The 17,112-nt window shown below is 34.2% G+C and overlaps 1 protein-coding gene across 7 annotated transcripts in view; it reads left to right on the forward strand.

The window, feature by feature from the left end:
• Positions 1–17,112, forward strand: part of PPP3CB (protein phosphatase 3 catalytic subunit beta) — a 54,282-nt gene that overhangs the window by 14,257 nt on the left and 22,913 nt on the right. For all 7 annotated transcript variants that reach the window (XM_032840482.1, XM_032840448.1, XM_032840456.1 and 4 more), the window contains exons 2-9: positions 1,984–2,184; positions 2,871–2,995; positions 6,155–6,266; positions 8,355–8,500; positions 8,771–8,910; positions 9,015–9,092; positions 9,199–9,293; positions 12,236–12,361. In XM_032840482.1, the coding sequence (XP_032696373.1) occupies positions 1,984–2,184; positions 2,871–2,995; positions 6,155–6,266; positions 8,355–8,500; positions 8,771–8,910; positions 9,015–9,092; positions 9,199–9,293; positions 12,236–12,361 (1,023 nt within the window). The remainder of the gene's footprint in view (positions 1–1,983; positions 2,185–2,870; positions 2,996–6,154; positions 6,267–8,354; positions 8,501–8,770; positions 8,911–9,014; positions 9,093–9,198; positions 9,294–12,235; positions 12,362–17,112) is intronic.

Raw genomic sequence — 17,112 nt, forward strand, 5'->3', positions numbered from 1 at the left:
CTTCTAAAATATTTTTTAAAGATTATTTATTTATTTATTTATTTGACACAGAGAGAGAGCACAAATAGGGGGAGCAGCAGGCAGAGGGAGAGGTTTTCAGGCTATTCTCTGAACAGAGAGCTTAATGTGGGCTCGATCCCAGGACTCTGGGATCATGACCTGAGCTAAAGGCAGCCGCTTAACTGACTGAGCCACCCAGGTGCCCCACTTCTAAAGTATTGAGTTCTTGGGGTGCCTGGGTGGCTCAATCGTTAAGCAGCTGCCTTTGGCTCAGGTCATGATCCCAGGGTCCTGGAATCTAATACCACATCAGGCTCCCTGCTGGTCGGGAAATCTGCTTCTCCCTCTACCACTCCCCCTGCTTGTCTCTGTCAAGTAGATGAATAAAATCTTTAAAAAAAAAAAAAAAAAGAAGTATTAAGTTCTTCCTAATTTGTTTTCCTGGTAAACTAGAACATAGTTATTTATTATTCTTTCTCAGGTCATTGATATAATTCTTTTTTTTTGTAAAGATTTTATTTACTCGTTTGACAGAGAGAGATCACAAGTAGGCAGAGAGGCAGGTAGAGAGGGGAAGCAGCAGGCTTCCCGTTGAGCAGAGAGCTGGGGGCTCGATCCCCCAGGACCCTGAGATCATGACCTGAGCCGAAAGCAAAGGCTTAACCCACTGAGCCACCCAGGTGCCCCAGAGTCATCGATATAATTCTAACTCAGGCTCCTGTTTTTAGTTTTTTTGTTGTTTAAGTTGAAATGTGAAGAAGCAGTTGGTCCTATACATTTGCAGTCTTCTATATAATAATTGACCATTACAGTGATGATTCTGAAACATCAGGAAAATACTATATACTGAATGCCTGAATATAAAGTGAGTTTTTTCTAAAACAATTTCTATTTCAGAAAGGAGAGAGCTGCCTTAATTTGAGTCTGTATATAGACTTTTACTATAAATTTCTCTATTTTTTTCTTTATTTTGAAAAACAAAGTACTCTTTGGTAAAGAGCCTAAAACTGCTTCAAACTGATTTTGAATGTATGATAAAGTCACTTGTTGGAGTCAGTGAAAAAGGAATCTAATAAATTTAATATAGTAATTTTTCCTAGGTATATGACCTCAAAATTGTGCTAGATACTATTGAAAATAGACCTTACAGTTTTCCATTCCATTTAACAAATATCAGTTTGAAAGAGTACAGTTGGTAATTAATATATATGGGAACTGTGGCTTGGGATAAATTTGCAGTGATGGCATTTTATGTATATTTAAAAAGTGTGTATCAAACAAATGGAAGTGAAGATTTGCCTTTGAAAAGAATGTTAGATGACTCCAATGATAAGGAATACCCTGATGTCAAAGATGTGCATAAAGATTTTGAATGTAGGTGGTTTGTGATTCATGGAGTAGGAGGAAAAGCAGTATTTCAAAATTATCATGATTTATTAATGTTGTTTTAAATGCATATGTGCATCTAAATTAAATTATATAAGTATTTGACTTTTATCTATAGCTCTAAAAGTTTCTTTTCAAGTTGGCCAGAAAATATTGCTTTTAACTTTCTAGGAAACATGGTAGTTCACCTTATATTTGGGATTTCTTTCTATTCAGGCTTATGTGGTAATAAATTTACATTTATTGTACTTCATTAAGGTAAAGAGTGTGTAATATGATACGCGAGTTCTGCCAAAAAATGTTACGGCTTAAAGAAAACTTTAGTTATCCTGAAAGAGCTTTTAATTTTTGAGGCAGTTCATTCTCTAATAATTCTCAACAAAGAACATGTTATTATACATAGATTAATAAAAGTATAATTTGATTACTCTTTTTAAAAAAACCCTTAAAAATATTAACACCTCTGTCCAGTAAATAAAGAAGAAATAAAAACTCCAGCTTTTCAGGTTTTACTTTTATTTACCTAGATCCATTGATAGTTTTTATGTTACTGTATTAACAGTGATTTATTTTTTATTAATTAAAAAAAAATTGCAGCTGTACCCTTTCCCCCAACACATCGCTTGACATCTGAAGAAGTATTTGATATGGATGGGATACCCAGGGTTGATGTTCTGAAGAACCACTTAGTAAAAGAAGGTCGGGTAGATGAAGAAATTGCACTTAGAATTATCAATGAGGGTGCTGCCATCCTTCGGAGAGAGAAAACCATGATAGAAGTAGAGGCTCCAATTACAGGTACACTTGTTTATGTTTTGGATATTATTTTTTTAATTATACTGTTATTTAGTTGCTCGGATCTAAGGCTGTTTACTTTTTAATCTATGGTATACTAAAATAATATTACAAGGACATTATCTTGAATTTAGAGATAATTTTTTGTAATTTTTTTGGTTTTTGCCTATTTTCAGTGAATAAACATGATCTTAAGTAACCTGGGTGCAGAATTTGGTCTAACTCGCTTTTGTGAAGGTTTCATCAGTTGTGTTGGCCATAATTCAATTTGATTCAACAAATTCTTATTTATTTTGCTTTCAATTATTAGGGGCAAATACCTCAGTGTAACATAGCAGTCAATAGAAAGTATTGCATTAGGATGGAGATTTTACTACCACCATTATAAATTTTGTAATCCTAAGACCTACGCTTGGCTTCTTAAAGAGGAGCTTTATAAATTTAGGTGAAAATTCTGTCACTGACTACAAATTTCATTATTTTGATTATATCTTGTTCTAGATCTTGAGCGCATAAACACTTGGGTACACATCATCCCTATTAGGACTCTTCATAGATACTAACACTTCCTTCTGAGGCCTTTTCTTGATAGAATTTACATTATTTCTTATGTAAAAGAAATTAGAATTTAAGTAAAATTTGTTATTTCAGAGGTTTTTTTTTCATATCTAATAATCTTCTTGTTTCAGTGTGTGGTGACATCCATGGCCAATTTTTTGATCTGATGAAACTTTTTGAAGTAGGAGGATCACCTGCTAATACACGATACCTTTTTCTTGGTGATTATGTGGACAGAGGTTATTTTAGTATAGAGGTAATAATCATATACTATCATTTGATTTGCTTTTAAGTGTTACCGTAGATGATTTCCATTAATTCCTAGTAAAATAAGTTACTTAAATTACCTATATTGGGTTCTTTTTAATACCTCTGCTATTCTGAAGTTTTTAGGTAAAACTATTACTTATTTTCTTCTGCCTTTCAAACTCTTTTATTTTCTTTGTATTACTCTGTTTATGCAATTATAATTGCCATTTTTCCCAGCAGAAATTATATGTAAACTGAGGGTTCTTTATTGTCCTGTTAATCTAGTGGCCCTGAGGAACTAGTGCTGTTTATCTCTCTTGCCCCTAAAGGCATTACCGCATGTGAAAAAAGATTAATTGAATTTTTTCTGATTAAATAAAACATACTATAATGCTTTTATTGCTTAAACCCTAGTGCTTCTATTCCACCTTCTATAGCTATTAAGACCCACGTCTTTTGTGTTTGTGAAAGTATTCATTTCTTTTAAAAAACAAGAGGCATTAAAATGACCTGTTGATCATTACTTAACAGCTCATGGTTCTTTTTGCTCCATTTATTTCTCTAATTATATAAAAAAAATAAAAAGTAAATGTAGAACTATTTGCATTTTTTAGTATATGCATTTCTCTTTTCTTTTTTTTAAATGAAAATGTGGCCATATTGTAATGTTGTTCTGTAACTTGCTTTTTTCATATATCCCTATACTGTGATGTCTTTCCAGGTCAGTATATATAAATTTATAGAATTTTTAATAGCCACATTGTATTCTATTGAATAAACAAACCACAGTTAAATTTTGTTAGACACTTAAGGTGTTCTTAATTTTTTGCCATTGCAAATGATGCTTCAGTGAGCCTGATTATTTATACATTTTTGCACACTTGCTGAATTATTTCTGTGGGGCAGATTCTTGGAGGTAAAATTGCTGGATGAAAGCTCTACTAATAGATATTTCTGTGGTGTTGAGTATTTACTGTGTTCCAAGTATATCCTAAGCACTTAACACACATTAATCCTCACAACACTATGACATAAGTACTGTTATTTTATCCATTTTATAGATGAGGAAACTGAGGCTTGGAGAAGTTAAATAGCTTCCCCAAGGACACATTGTTAGTAAGCAGTGCAGCTAGTCTTATTCTAAGGCTGTACTCTTTTTTTTTTTTTTTTTAAGATTTTATTTTTATTTTTAAAGAGAGAGCAAGCAGGGGAGAGGGCAGAGGGAGATGGAGAGAGAGGATCTCCAGCACACTTCACAGGGAGCTTGCAGCCGATGTGGGGCTCCATCTCATGACCTTGAGATCATGACCTAAGCTGAAATCAGAAATCAATCATTTAACCAACTGAGCCATCTAGGCACCTCCTAAGCCTGTACTCTTAACCACCTTTCCCAGTAGATAATTGAATATTTACCTGGTGAATTTCCATGCTGGTTCCTATTGTTTATATCTTCTCCAGTATTTTTAACCTCCTTTCTCAGGTATACTAGGATTCATGGTGAGGAAAGGAGTTCAGTGTTCTGTCTGCTCAAATTCCCAAAGGAATTTTGTTATCTCTGAGTTCTTCTTCCTTTATTCATAGTTCTATCACCACTATACCTCAAACTTTCCTCAAAGCTTCAAGGAAACCAGAAAATGGCCCTTCTTAGTGAAAAAGATAAGGGCCTTTGACAGAAACAAAAAAATGAACAATTTTAGAAAGTTTTTTGGTAACTAAGCATATTGGTGTTTATGTCCTTGTATGCAAGTGTTTTGTGGCTGACTCTTTTAATAGATTTTATTTTTGAAAAGGAAAATAATAAAGAATCAAAATAAGCAAAAAAGAGAGGTAGAATTTAGTATTTTTCTGGCTTAATTTCTTTTTTTCCTTGTGAAAAAAATGTAGGTGTGAATAATTACACATTTTAATATACCTTAACTGGTTAAAAATAAAGTTTGTTTCCTTTTTGTTTATAATTCTATAAACCAGGCCAATTTCTGTATGAAATATCTTTCCTTTTTTTTTTTTTTTTTAAGATTTTATTTATTGAGAGAGCACAAGCAGGAGTAGGGGGAGGAGGGAAGGCCAGAGACAGAGGGAGACAAAATCCCAAACAGACTCCATGCCAGGCATGGAGCCCAACTTGGAGTTCTTCGATCCCATGACCTTGAGGTCTCCATCTGAGCTGAAATCAGGAGTCCAATGCTTAACTGACTGAGTTACCTAGGTGCCCTGATTTCCTCTTTTCCTATGTTAAATCTATTTAGAGGGGTGCCTGGCTGGCTCAGTTGGTAGAGAGTGTGGCTCTTGATCTTGAGGTTGTGAGTTTGAACCCCGTGTTGGGTGTAGAGATTGCTTAAAAATAAATCTTAAAAAAAAAAATATATATATATATATACACACACACATATATACACACACACACACACACACATATATATAAATATATAAAAAGTTATTTAGAGAAAAGTGTCTGCTATACTGTTTGCTTTAATATTCTTCTTATTTATTTGGATCAGTTTAGGTAATAAGTACCTACTTCAGGTAAGGCAGCAAGCATAACCAACAAAATAACATAAGACAAGGTTATTACCTTCAGAGGGCTGCATGGCATAATGCTTAAGATCAGAGGGTGGGAATCCCGTCTTTATTATTTAAAAGTTTTGTGATTTCAGACAAATAACTTGAACTCTTTGCTTCAGTTTCCTTATTTGTAAAATAGAGATTATATTACATACTTTATAGGGTTGTTTGAGGAATAAACGAGGAGTATTAAGTACATGTCACTTGATACATTGTAAGTACTCAATAAATGGTCAATGCTATTATTTTTGACATTATTATTATTTATTGGTATACCTAAGAAGGACACCAGTCTGCTTTGTTTTTAATAGCAAACAATCTATAAATCTAAGTAATTACATAGATAGTTTAAGTCATTCATTCAACGGATATTCTTCTGCTGTTTGCTAGGTACTTTTCTAGGAGTGGAGGGTGAGAAGTGAATAAGATGACAAAGTCCCCGATTTCATGGAGCTTATATTTTAGTAAAGGACAAAGAGAAAAAGGTAGTAAAGAGTAATAGAGATTGTAAGGACAATAGGGTTAGAGGAAAATGAGCAAATATCAAACAACTTAGTTAAATAAAAATAAAAGATAAATTCACTCAAAACATTTTCTTTTGCAGTGTGTCTTATATTTATGGGTCCTGAAGATTCTGTATCCAAGCACATTATTTCTTCTGCGAGGCAATCATGAATGCAGGCACCTTACTGAATATTTTACCTTTAAGCAGGAATGTGAGTACTGTCATGAGAAATATTTTCATTTCCTCAGTATTCCTGTGGAGTGATATGGCTAGTAAGACTTTACAGTATAACATTTAAGAATTTTGTGTCCAAACATACAAAGCTTTGAAGATTATTGTTTAGAGAGTTCTTTAGTGTTTAATGGTGTTTTATTCAGATGTTTTCATTTCAGGGTTTTATAAATATATTTAGAAATGGCTTTGGGTTATATAGCTTTAATGTTTAAGTGATTTTTTTTTTCTAACAGGAAGAATAAAAACCAAAAGGAAAAAAATAGTTGTTGTTGCATTGGAGATTTTTGTCCCCCAATATTGAAGCTCTCCCATGAAGATTCTTAAATTATTCATCCTGTCCTCATTTTAGATTGTTTCAAACATGCTATTGATGAATTGAAATTCTTAACCTATAGTGTTTACCCTATTTCTCTCTTAAATTATTGTGGCAATGGCAATCTAATAACCAGAAGCAAGAAAATTATATAGAGCAGTATTTGACCTTTTTTTCACACCTCTTAACTGTATGCTTTTTAAGTTAATATTCATGACTACAATAATTCTTAGAGTTAAGTTCTAAAAATAGAAATAATTTCAGAATTATAGAGACTCAAACATGATCCAGTAAAGATCATATTACTAGAGACTTCCAGTAAAAAGAGAAAAATATAGTGGTGAGTAGTGGCAGAGAACACAAAGTCATATAACTTCAGGATTAGGTGGGTAACCTAAATGAATAGGTTATGAATAACAACAATCAAAGTAATGAAATAATAAAATAGTAAAAAATGAAGTAATAAATGAATAAAAGATGAGACCTGGAAAGTGCATACTTGACCTAAAAGCAATTAATTCAAAATTTTTATTAAACCCCAGTGCTGGAAAACAGTTAACAGACTACCAGTTTAGAACCTCTGGTTGCTGTTTATAGATTTTTCTCGTATTTTTCTGCCTTTTTTTTTTTTAATTTAATTTAATTTTTTATTTTATTTATTTATTTGAGAGTGAGTGAGTGAGAGAGAACATGAGCAGGTGGGGAGGGGCAGAAGGAGAGGGAGAAGTAGACTCCCCACTGAGCGGAGACCCCCCGCCCCAGTATGGGACTGGATCCCACGTGACCTGAGCCGAAGGCAGACGCTTAATGAACTGAGCCACCCAGGCGCCCCAGATTTTCTCATATTTGAATGTTACTGTATTCAAAAGGGGAAAAGGAACTAAGCTCTTTTTTCTTTAGATAATTAATAAAACAAACTACCCACCAAAATTACAGCAAAAACGTAAAATAGCCAGGAATTTTAATGATAGAAAGGAGCAAAGGGATGTGTATGATAATCTTCTTAAAAGTAAATGACAGTCGGATTTAGTGGAGTTTTGTCTCTCTGGTGTTATTTTGGTTTCATGCTTTACTGTCCATTTTCAGCATTCATTGTAGTCTAGAGGAATCCCTCTGGTCTTCCAATATATGAATAAATTATCTTTTTTTTTTAAATTGGGTGGACCTTGAGTTTTGTTGTGATGTTGTAGTAGTCCTGCCTATAATAAAGTAGTCACTGACTCTTAGAATAAAATAAAGTAATAAAACTAAGCTTTAAGTATACTTCTAATTTAGCCTTACTTGGCCTGTAAAGGTAAAGGGTTGAGCTGATTTTAGAGATTTGACTTAATTTATTTTAAGTAATATTTTATGATGATCTGCTGCATGTCCAAATTTAGAGGCAGCTAATATTTTGTCTTGGAAGACCAATACTGCCTATTTTACTGATTCTCATAGGGCAAGATGCTTGCCTTTTTAAAAAAATGATTGTATACAATAAAATTCACTCTTTCTGGTGTTGAGTTCTCAGTTTTGACAAATGCATAAAATGCCCATCCCCACAGTCATGATACAGAAAAGTTTCATCATCTCATAAATTCCTTCTTGCTCCCTTTTCATAATCACCCCCATACTCATTGTCAACCCCTGGCTACCACTTGGCTGTTTTCTGTGTCTGTAGTTTTCTTGCCTTGGTTTTAATAGTCAACTTATGTATCTATCTATCTTCAAAATAATAGTAATGTGATTATCAATTATTTTTTCTTTTTCTAGGCAAAATTAAATATTCAGAAAGAGTCTATGAAGCTTGTATGGAAGCTTTTGATAGCCTGCCTCTTGCTGCACTTTTAAATCAACAATTTCTTTGTGTTCATGGTGGACTTTCACCAGAAATACACACACTGGATGATATTAGGAGAGTGAGTATATATTGCAGTTCCAAGGTTGATTCCTATTTATAGTACTTTGTTGGGTAGACAGTAGAAGCTTCAAACTTCTCTTCACTGCCAAGATTAGGTAATGGTAAAAAAATTAATATACTTATATTTTAAGGAAATATCTTCTAACCATTCAGAACAATGTAGTATGGACAGTATTCAAAGTTGGTACCACTTTCCTGTGTCCATTCTATTCTCACTTTTTGACAAGTTATTTCTGTTCTTTGTTTCTTTCTTTTCTTTCTTTCACAGTTAGATAGATTCAAAGAGCCACCTGCATTTGGACCAATGTGTGACTTGCTATGGTCCGATCCTTCTGAAGATTTTGGAAATGAAAAATCACAGGAACATTTTAGTCACAATACAGTTCGAGGATGTTCTTATTTTTATAAGTAAGGAAAAATATCCAAGATTAAACACATTTTAGTTGTTAAAATAGCATATGTTTCATATAGAAAACCATTATTTTACTTAATTTACTTTTTTCCCCCCACAGCTATCCAGCAGTGTGTGAATTTTTGCAAAACAATAATTTGTTATCGATTATTAGAGCTCATGAAGCTCAAGATGCAGGGTAAGAATTCTGTTTCCCTGACCCAAATTAACACCTTATGTACAAATCAAACTTAGTAACTCATGATTGATGCTTTACGATGCATATTAAGCTATTTGTTTTACAGCTATAGAATGTACAGAAAAAGTCAAACTACAGGGTTCCCTTCATTAATAACAATTTTTTCGGCACCTAATTACTTAGATGTCTACAATAATAAAGGTAAGATATTGTTGATAAAAAATTGTTAAACAACTTAGCATTTTAACTGACTTTTTAAAAAAAATAATAGAAAAGAGGCATTGTTTGAAACTGTAACTATCCAAATCTTGTTATAAAAAAGTATAAGATATAAGGGAGGGGAGAAAACAAGAAATAAAAATCCAAAATGTGAAACTTAAATCATATGTAACCATTCCACAACTTGGTACTCATAGAAGCTATCTTACAAAAAACTGTTCTGAATTAAGTCAAGAAACCAAACATGATTTTCTCAGACTCCCCTTTCTTAAATCTTTCCCCTTATAATCAAGAGAATGTTTTCTTATTTACATAAAGCTGTTGCTGCTTTGACCATTTCGTGTATTTACACTGTATAGTTAATTTAGTTTATCATGTTTCTTGTTTTATGTTCACTGATCTAGGTTCTCTTTCCCTTTCTTATTCCCTACTTTCACCTCTTATCATTGCCCCCTGAAGATTAATAGTTTAACCATCTTTGATCAGTTCACTCTGACCTCTCGGATATATTTCTCCCTTTTTTCTTGCATCTTTTTTCTTTACTTGCTGTTCCACCAGTTTCCATTCCCTTTCCTTCTGTCCAGATTTGATCTGTTTATAATAATTTGGTTTCATTTAACTTTGAACACAGCTTATTGACAGATAATGCCAAAGGATCTTAATTTAGTTAAGTGTGTGCCAAGGAAATTGAAGATGAGCTTGGGTATGTTTATGTAGTACACATTTTCAGAAGAGGAAATTAAGAAGCCATCTCCTATTCTGTCTTGACATGTCTGGAATTCAGTTGACTATGCCATAGTTTCCAGGGTCACTGGAGCAGATGTGCCAGGAGGAAAGAACAGAAGGTTAAAGACTTTTAAAAGTATTAGAGAGATAATGAGGTCATTGCTAAATATGGGTCATGGAGTTCAAAAGAGGAACAGAAGAGGTTTTTTTTTAAATTATTAGAGATGATGGTTAAAAGATTAAAACATTTGCCTGATATCAAATGGTAGCATGCTATATAACTTTGATACAGAATATGTTACAAAAACTCAATACTATGTTAATTACCCAAAAAACTCTATACCTTGACTGAGTTGCTTATCTTCAGAAACTGTCAATGCAGCCTTTAAGGATTATGCCAGTGCTAAAATATTCTTTTAAATTACAGAATTTCAAATTATAAATTTCAGAACTTCTAGAGAAGTTACCTAATGATGTATGGCTTCATTTTTGAGGCGAATTATCTAAGTTTTGACCCCATTCTTAAGAACAGAATAGAGGGCTACATTTAACTTTGTACCAGTGCTCTAATGCCTCATCTGTAACCTCCCCTTGTCAGTATTACAGGACCTAGTGTTCAGTGCTCAGTTGATTATTATCTAATTGGTTGTCCTCTATTAGTTTGATTTAGGGGGTTAAGGGAATCACTTTTCTGAGTATTCAGAAAAGAAACTCAAACCATTGAATCTGTCTTGTCAAAATCAAATGTCTCTTAGTAGTGATTAAGTCTGTATATAGTGTTAATGATTCGAGTGCTTACATGGTATGGATATGTTTGTAATGTTTCATTTCACCTGGAAGGCAATTTTCTAGATTCTCTATTTTGCTTTAAAGCTTAAAACTTGGTATCATTCCTTAATTTCTGATGCTAAATTTAAAATACTTTTATTTCATAAGGGAAACAAGCATATTACTTGTGCCTTTGTATTAGCCAGAATCCCAAATCTTGGAATTTAATATCTGCATTTTTGTGCTTTTCATTAAAATGAAAAAAAAAGTAACCACATAATTATTATAATATCTACAAAGCATTTTATACTTTTATATACCTTCATGTGAAATAGATCCTTTGATCGTATAACAAACATCTGAGGTAGTCAAGGTGGACATATTAGTCCTGTTTTATAAATGAGAAACAGATTAGTTAAATAAGTTACCAAGCATTGCAAAGCTAGTATGTGTTGCAACTTAGATTGGAATCTAGCCTATCTAACCCAGTATTCCATAAAATAATATAACCAGTGACTGAAATCTCTGTAGTTAATTTAAGATACTATTTCTTTTAATGTATTGAAACATTAGAAAGATACTTGAAATTGAGATGAGTATGTTACCTTTGTGTTATTTGGTTATAATATTTTCTTTTTGGCATTTTAGTGGAATTTTTTTTTTAAGATTTTATTTATTTATTTGAGAGAGAGAGTGTGAGAGAGAATGAGAGGGAGAAGGTCAGAGGGAGAAGCAGACTCCCCATGGAGCTGGGAGCCCAATGTGGGGCTCAGTCCCGGGACTAAGGGATCATGACCCGAGCCAAAGGCAATTGCTTAATCAACTGAGCCACCCAGGCAGCCCCAGTGGAATTTTTTCTAAATGAAATAAAACATTTCTTTGTAGTAGTTTCACTTGATTTCCCATATTAAATGAAATAAATACATTCATACAGTCATAAAAAACTGCTTTTTTTCTGGGTTTGTTTTTGTTTTTTGCTTCATTCCCATCAGCAGTGCTTCTCAGGTTGCCTGTAACTAAAAAGATCCTCTTAAATTCCTCCAACTTGTAGGAACTTTTAAACCTAGAAAATTGCTCATTGCCATTCTGTGTTTCCTCTAAAAATTGAGTTTTCACAATTTTGGATATAGTAAAAGTGCATGTTCATCACTGAATTGTAAAGTAAAGCAAACAGCTTAGAAATCTGGAAATTCCATTAATAATAAATATAGATCTGACTATGCTCTACATAAAAGTGTTAAAAACAAAAATGTGTTATTACTAAAAATTACTACCTGTCTCCCTCTACTAGTCCTCATTCAGCTCACACCTTGATTCCCCACCCCTTTAAAAGCAGTATTTTTTTTTTTTTTTTTTTTTTGCTTTTATGTGTTATAGAGTTTTGGAGCTAAAGACAAGTTGTTACATTCACATTCAAACTTATCTTACAGCTGCTGTATTAAAGTATGAAAATAATGTGATGAATATTCGACAGTTTAACTGTTCTCCACATCCTTACTGGTTGCCCAATTTTATGGATGTCTTCACATGGTCGTTACCATTTGTTGGAGAAAAAGGTATGATTTTTTTTTAATGTTTTATTACTGTCACATTTACTCCAGTTTACTATTGGAGGCACATACTTGATAAAGGAAACTGAAGTCTGGTTTCACTGTGGGTTCAGCTCTACTTGTGTCAGTGGGTGTGGATATGAGAGCCTCAAAGATATTTTGGTTAGCTGTTTATAGCCCCCATGTGAGGGTGTCTGGGGGACTGGAAGAAGACTTATAAATAGCCTGATGTTGTCTTCAGCTGTTGGGTTTTCTTTCTGTTTTTCTTTAGCTTACATCTTTTATGAAAGAATGGAAGGATGCCTTTACTTTAGAATGGACACTTTTGCACATTTTAACACCACTTTTGGGGATGTCAGAGTAATTGATAGAAAAATTTAATAACCCTAGTTTTGGGCAGTGTTAGTCATAGCGGTTCTATACTCAGAAAAATGATGAGAAGTTCAGGTTCAAATCTAATACTTCTCCCATGTAAAAAATATGTATACAAATTTAGTGGTAATGCTTTCTGATAATTTCTATTAATAATATATTAGTATATATTTAAATGGCTTTTTAAGAGAAATGCTATTTAAGAAATTTGTGGGGGGGGGCACCTGGGTGGCTCAGTGGATTAAGCCTCTGTCTTTGGCTCAGGTTATGATCTCAGGGTCCTGGGATCAAGCCCCACATCCAGCTCTCTGCTCAGCGGGGAGCCTGCTTCCCTCTCTTTCTCTGTCTGCCTCTCTGCCTACTTGTGATCTCTCGCTCTGTCAAATAAATAAATAAAATCTTAAAAAAAAATTTTTTTTCTAATTGTATAGAATTTTTAGGATTCCCTTATTTCATCACATTCTTCTTTTCCATTTTAGTGCTGATTTTTCCACAAGGCAATGCCTCAGTTTCCATATCTGGAAAATAAGATTATGAGAATATAGACAGGATTATAAAACATTTTGTTCTAGATCCCTTTTTTTTTCCTCACCTCTTCCATGTTACAAATGTTCCTTTCTGTTTGGGATATGTTACTTCTGCCAATGCAATTTTGGGTTCTAAAATACAGAGTTAATACTTAAACTCTGTATATTAAACAGATTTTTGGAAGATTGCCTTTGGTCTTCATCAGTTACTTAGTAGGTCAACATTAAGCTAATATGGAGATAGAATTACCCACTTTATCATTTGAGAAGGGGGCCAGTAAAGGGCTTAGGTGCAAGGGATGCATTACACTTATAACCTTCTATCTTTGGTGTATGAGAAATAGTTCAATCATAACATCATCGGGCTAAAGGGTATTTAAGAATTCATCTTGCTCATTCTCCTGCCTTCAGGCTAGACTGCAACTCAACTATTTTAATGTAATATAAGTAGGGTGGGGGGTGGTAAGAATGGGGAGCATAGGAGGAAAATGGACATTTCATAAATTCTGATTTGATTCTCTAATGCCTCCACAATAAGGAAATACTTCAGTTATTACTAGTCTAAATATTAGTGCTATCGGTATTTAAACAAGGAAAGAAATAGAGATAATAGGGGCACCTGGGTGGCTCAGTGGGTAGGCCTCTCTGCCTTTGGTTCAGGTTATGATCTTAGGGTTCTGGCATCAAGCCCCGCATTGGGCTCTCTGTTCAGCAGGGAGCCTGCTTCCCCCCACTCTCACTGCCTGCCTCTCTGTGATCTTGTGATCTCTCTTTCTCTCTCTCTGTCAAATAAATAAAATCTTTTTAAAAAGAAAGAAATAGAGATAATAGCTTCTCTTAACTAATGCACCTATCAAAAACCAGGACATCGTAGAATTTTAGAACTAATAGTGAACTTAATAATCATGCAGTCTGGCTCCTTTTGAGAGATGAGAACATTTAATCTAGTTTCTGTGGATATCTCATAAGTGAAGATGGTGAATCAGGTTTCTGTATGCTCCTATATTTGAAATCTGCTACTACGTAATCTTTTGTTCTTTTTTTTGCCACTCTAAATCATCTTATAAGATGAGGAAGTATTCAGACCTTTTGACCAGTTTTGTTTTTTTCCTGTGGATCTTCTCCAAATTATTCATGTCTTTCTAAAAATGTGAAGCTCGGATTTGAATATGTACACAAATAGAATCCTAACCGATGTTGAGCACAGTAAGATTTTTTTCACTCTTTGCATATTTTTCCATTTTGATATCTGTTAGTTGTTTGTACAGCCTAACTAGTTGATTCTAACGAAAATTTCCTTTTGTTGTGAATAGCAAATGACATCTCATTTGTTCCACTTTGAAAAAGCCAGTTTGACTCTGATCTAGTCTCTGAGAAGCAACTGACCTAAGCCAGAGGCTTCCTTAGAGGCTGATTTAATCCTAAAGTTAGATGAAATCTGTAGTTTTTAACCTTTTAGAGGCTTTGCTTTTTTTAAAAGATTTATTTATTTATTTGAGAGAAAGAGTGTGTGTGAGGGTGCATGTGCCCAAGTTCAGGGATGGGGAGAGGGAGAGAATCCTCAAGCAGACTGCTGAGCACGGAGCATGTTGTGGGGCTGGATCTCATAACCCTGAGATCATGACCTGAGCTGAACTTGATGCTTGACTTAACCGACTTAGCTGATTGAGCCACCCAGGCGCATTTTTTTTCTTTAAAAAAAAAATTCTATGTTGGAAAATTTCCAACATGCACAAAGGCTGAGTGAATAATACGGTGAATTGCTGTGTACCAGTTACTCAGCTTCAACATTTATCAAATCATAGCCAACGTTGTGTCATTTATATCTCCATCCATTACTCCCCACCCTACACTTTAATTATTTTGGGTCATATTTCAGCTATTTCTTTTGTAGCTATAAATATTTTAGAATGAATTTCTAAAAGGTAAGGACTCTTTCTTATTATTAAAGTAACTACACAAAAAACTTTTATTAATTTCTTAACACATACCTTTTTGAGAATCTGATTAAAGTTATGGACTTTTGTCCCAGAAAAATTCATATACAAATACATGTATATTTGTACATAAACATAACATTGTCAGGGTGGTTGTAGATCTGAAGTGAATTGGTAACCTCCTTCAGGTTTAGTGACCCCAATTTAAGAGCTCTGTTCTAGAGGATCCAATATAGTATGATCTTCCATAGAAGGTCATACATGTAAGATTTATTCATTTAGTAGATTTTTTGGGGGGAAGACTGTTTTATTCAAGTTACTAAGGATACAAAAACACAAGTAAGATATAGGTCTTTACAGGTTAATAGAGGACTTAAGATACATAAATAATAACAAAAATATAATATTAGGTAAGTGCTCCTAGAGAAACATAGTTTTATCGGAATTGAGAGGAGGGGTTGATTATATTTGTTGAAGGGATCAAAGTAGCATTCGAACCAAGGCTTGAAGAATGGTGGAATTGGAATCGTGCTGGTAGATATGGGCAAGAGAATTCTAGGTAAGAGAACTTTCTAAGCCTGAGTCAGAAAGCAAGAGAGCGTAAGACCACTAACAAGTGTTGAGGGGTTTAGATTGATTTACAGTTAAGATGTATGAAGGACAATAGTAGAAAAAGAATGAAAAGTTAAATCAGAACTAGATGATGAGGATCTTGATGACCACGCAGAGTTTGGAGCTTTGATAGATGGTGGGAAGCAACTGAAACAATATGACCATGATAGTCATTCAGAAAAATTGGTGAAATGGACTGGAAGAAAGACTCGAAATTGGGAGACCTGTTACAAAGCTCCATTAAGACTCAAGTGGATATATAATGAAGCCCTGGTAGCATGAGAAATAGAGAGCAAGGGAGAACTAAAGAGGTAAAATCAGTAAGACTTAATAAGATTGCATGCTGCAGGGGAGGGAATGGTTGAAGATGACTTGGATATTTTGAGTCTGGTGATGATACTGCCATTAACACTCTGATGAAAACCTGCTATTTTAGCAACCCCTCACTTCAGTTGTAGCTGCTCTTGATCTTCACTGGGATTGCTTGGGTTGGCCTTTGACCATATCATTTTCTTATTAGTCAGATCCCTCCTCGCTTCTCAACATACCTTCAGTTTCCTTTCTCTTTTTTTTTTCCTACTTCACTTATCTTATAAATCTTAGCCCCAGTAAATGCAACCATCCATTTTCTCCATTCTCACAGCCAGAATATAGAGCACTGCTAGAGATACTTAGACAGCCTTATGCAGTGGTATCACCCTTTGATTGCTAACATTGGCTGAGCTATTGACAGTACCCCAAAATTCTTTGTGTCACTAGTCTTCTTCCTTTACCCTTAGGATATATTCTCAATTTAATTTTTTTTTCTCTTAAACATTCTTTCTGTAGCCATTTCTCTTACTCTCAGAAGAAACATATACCACTAGTGGGCGTTTTCTCCATTTTCTGTTCCCTTGCTTTATAAACTGCACTCATCTTGAATTCTGGTCTTGTTGAAGAGGTGACCCTTCCATTTAGAGCTAGAACTACTTCTTTTTCTTCTTCTTCTTCTTCTTCTTTTTTTTTTTTTAAAGATTTTATTTATTTATTTGACAGAGAGAGAGATCACAAGTAGGCAGAGAGGCAGCAGAGATAGAAGGGGAAGCAGGCTCCCTGCTGAGCAGAGATACCGATGCGGGGCTCGATCCCAGCACCCTGAGATCGTGATCCAAGCCAAAGGTAGAGGCTTAACCCACTGAGCCACCCAGGCACCCCATGGGGGCTAGAACTTCTAACTTGACTCTGGATTCCATTATGCTTCTACTTTTTTAGGAACCTTGCTTCATCTGTTAGGTCTTCTGTGTCTTTAAACTCTATCTACTAAGTTCTT

Source organism: Lontra canadensis, unplaced genomic scaffold (genome assembly GCF_010015895.1).
Source record: "Lontra canadensis isolate GAN:19392208 unplaced genomic scaffold, GSC_riverotter_1.0 scaffold3, whole genome shotgun sequence".
In the NCBI taxonomy this organism is placed as follows: domain Eukaryota; kingdom Metazoa; phylum Chordata; class Mammalia; order Carnivora; family Mustelidae; genus Lontra; species Lontra canadensis.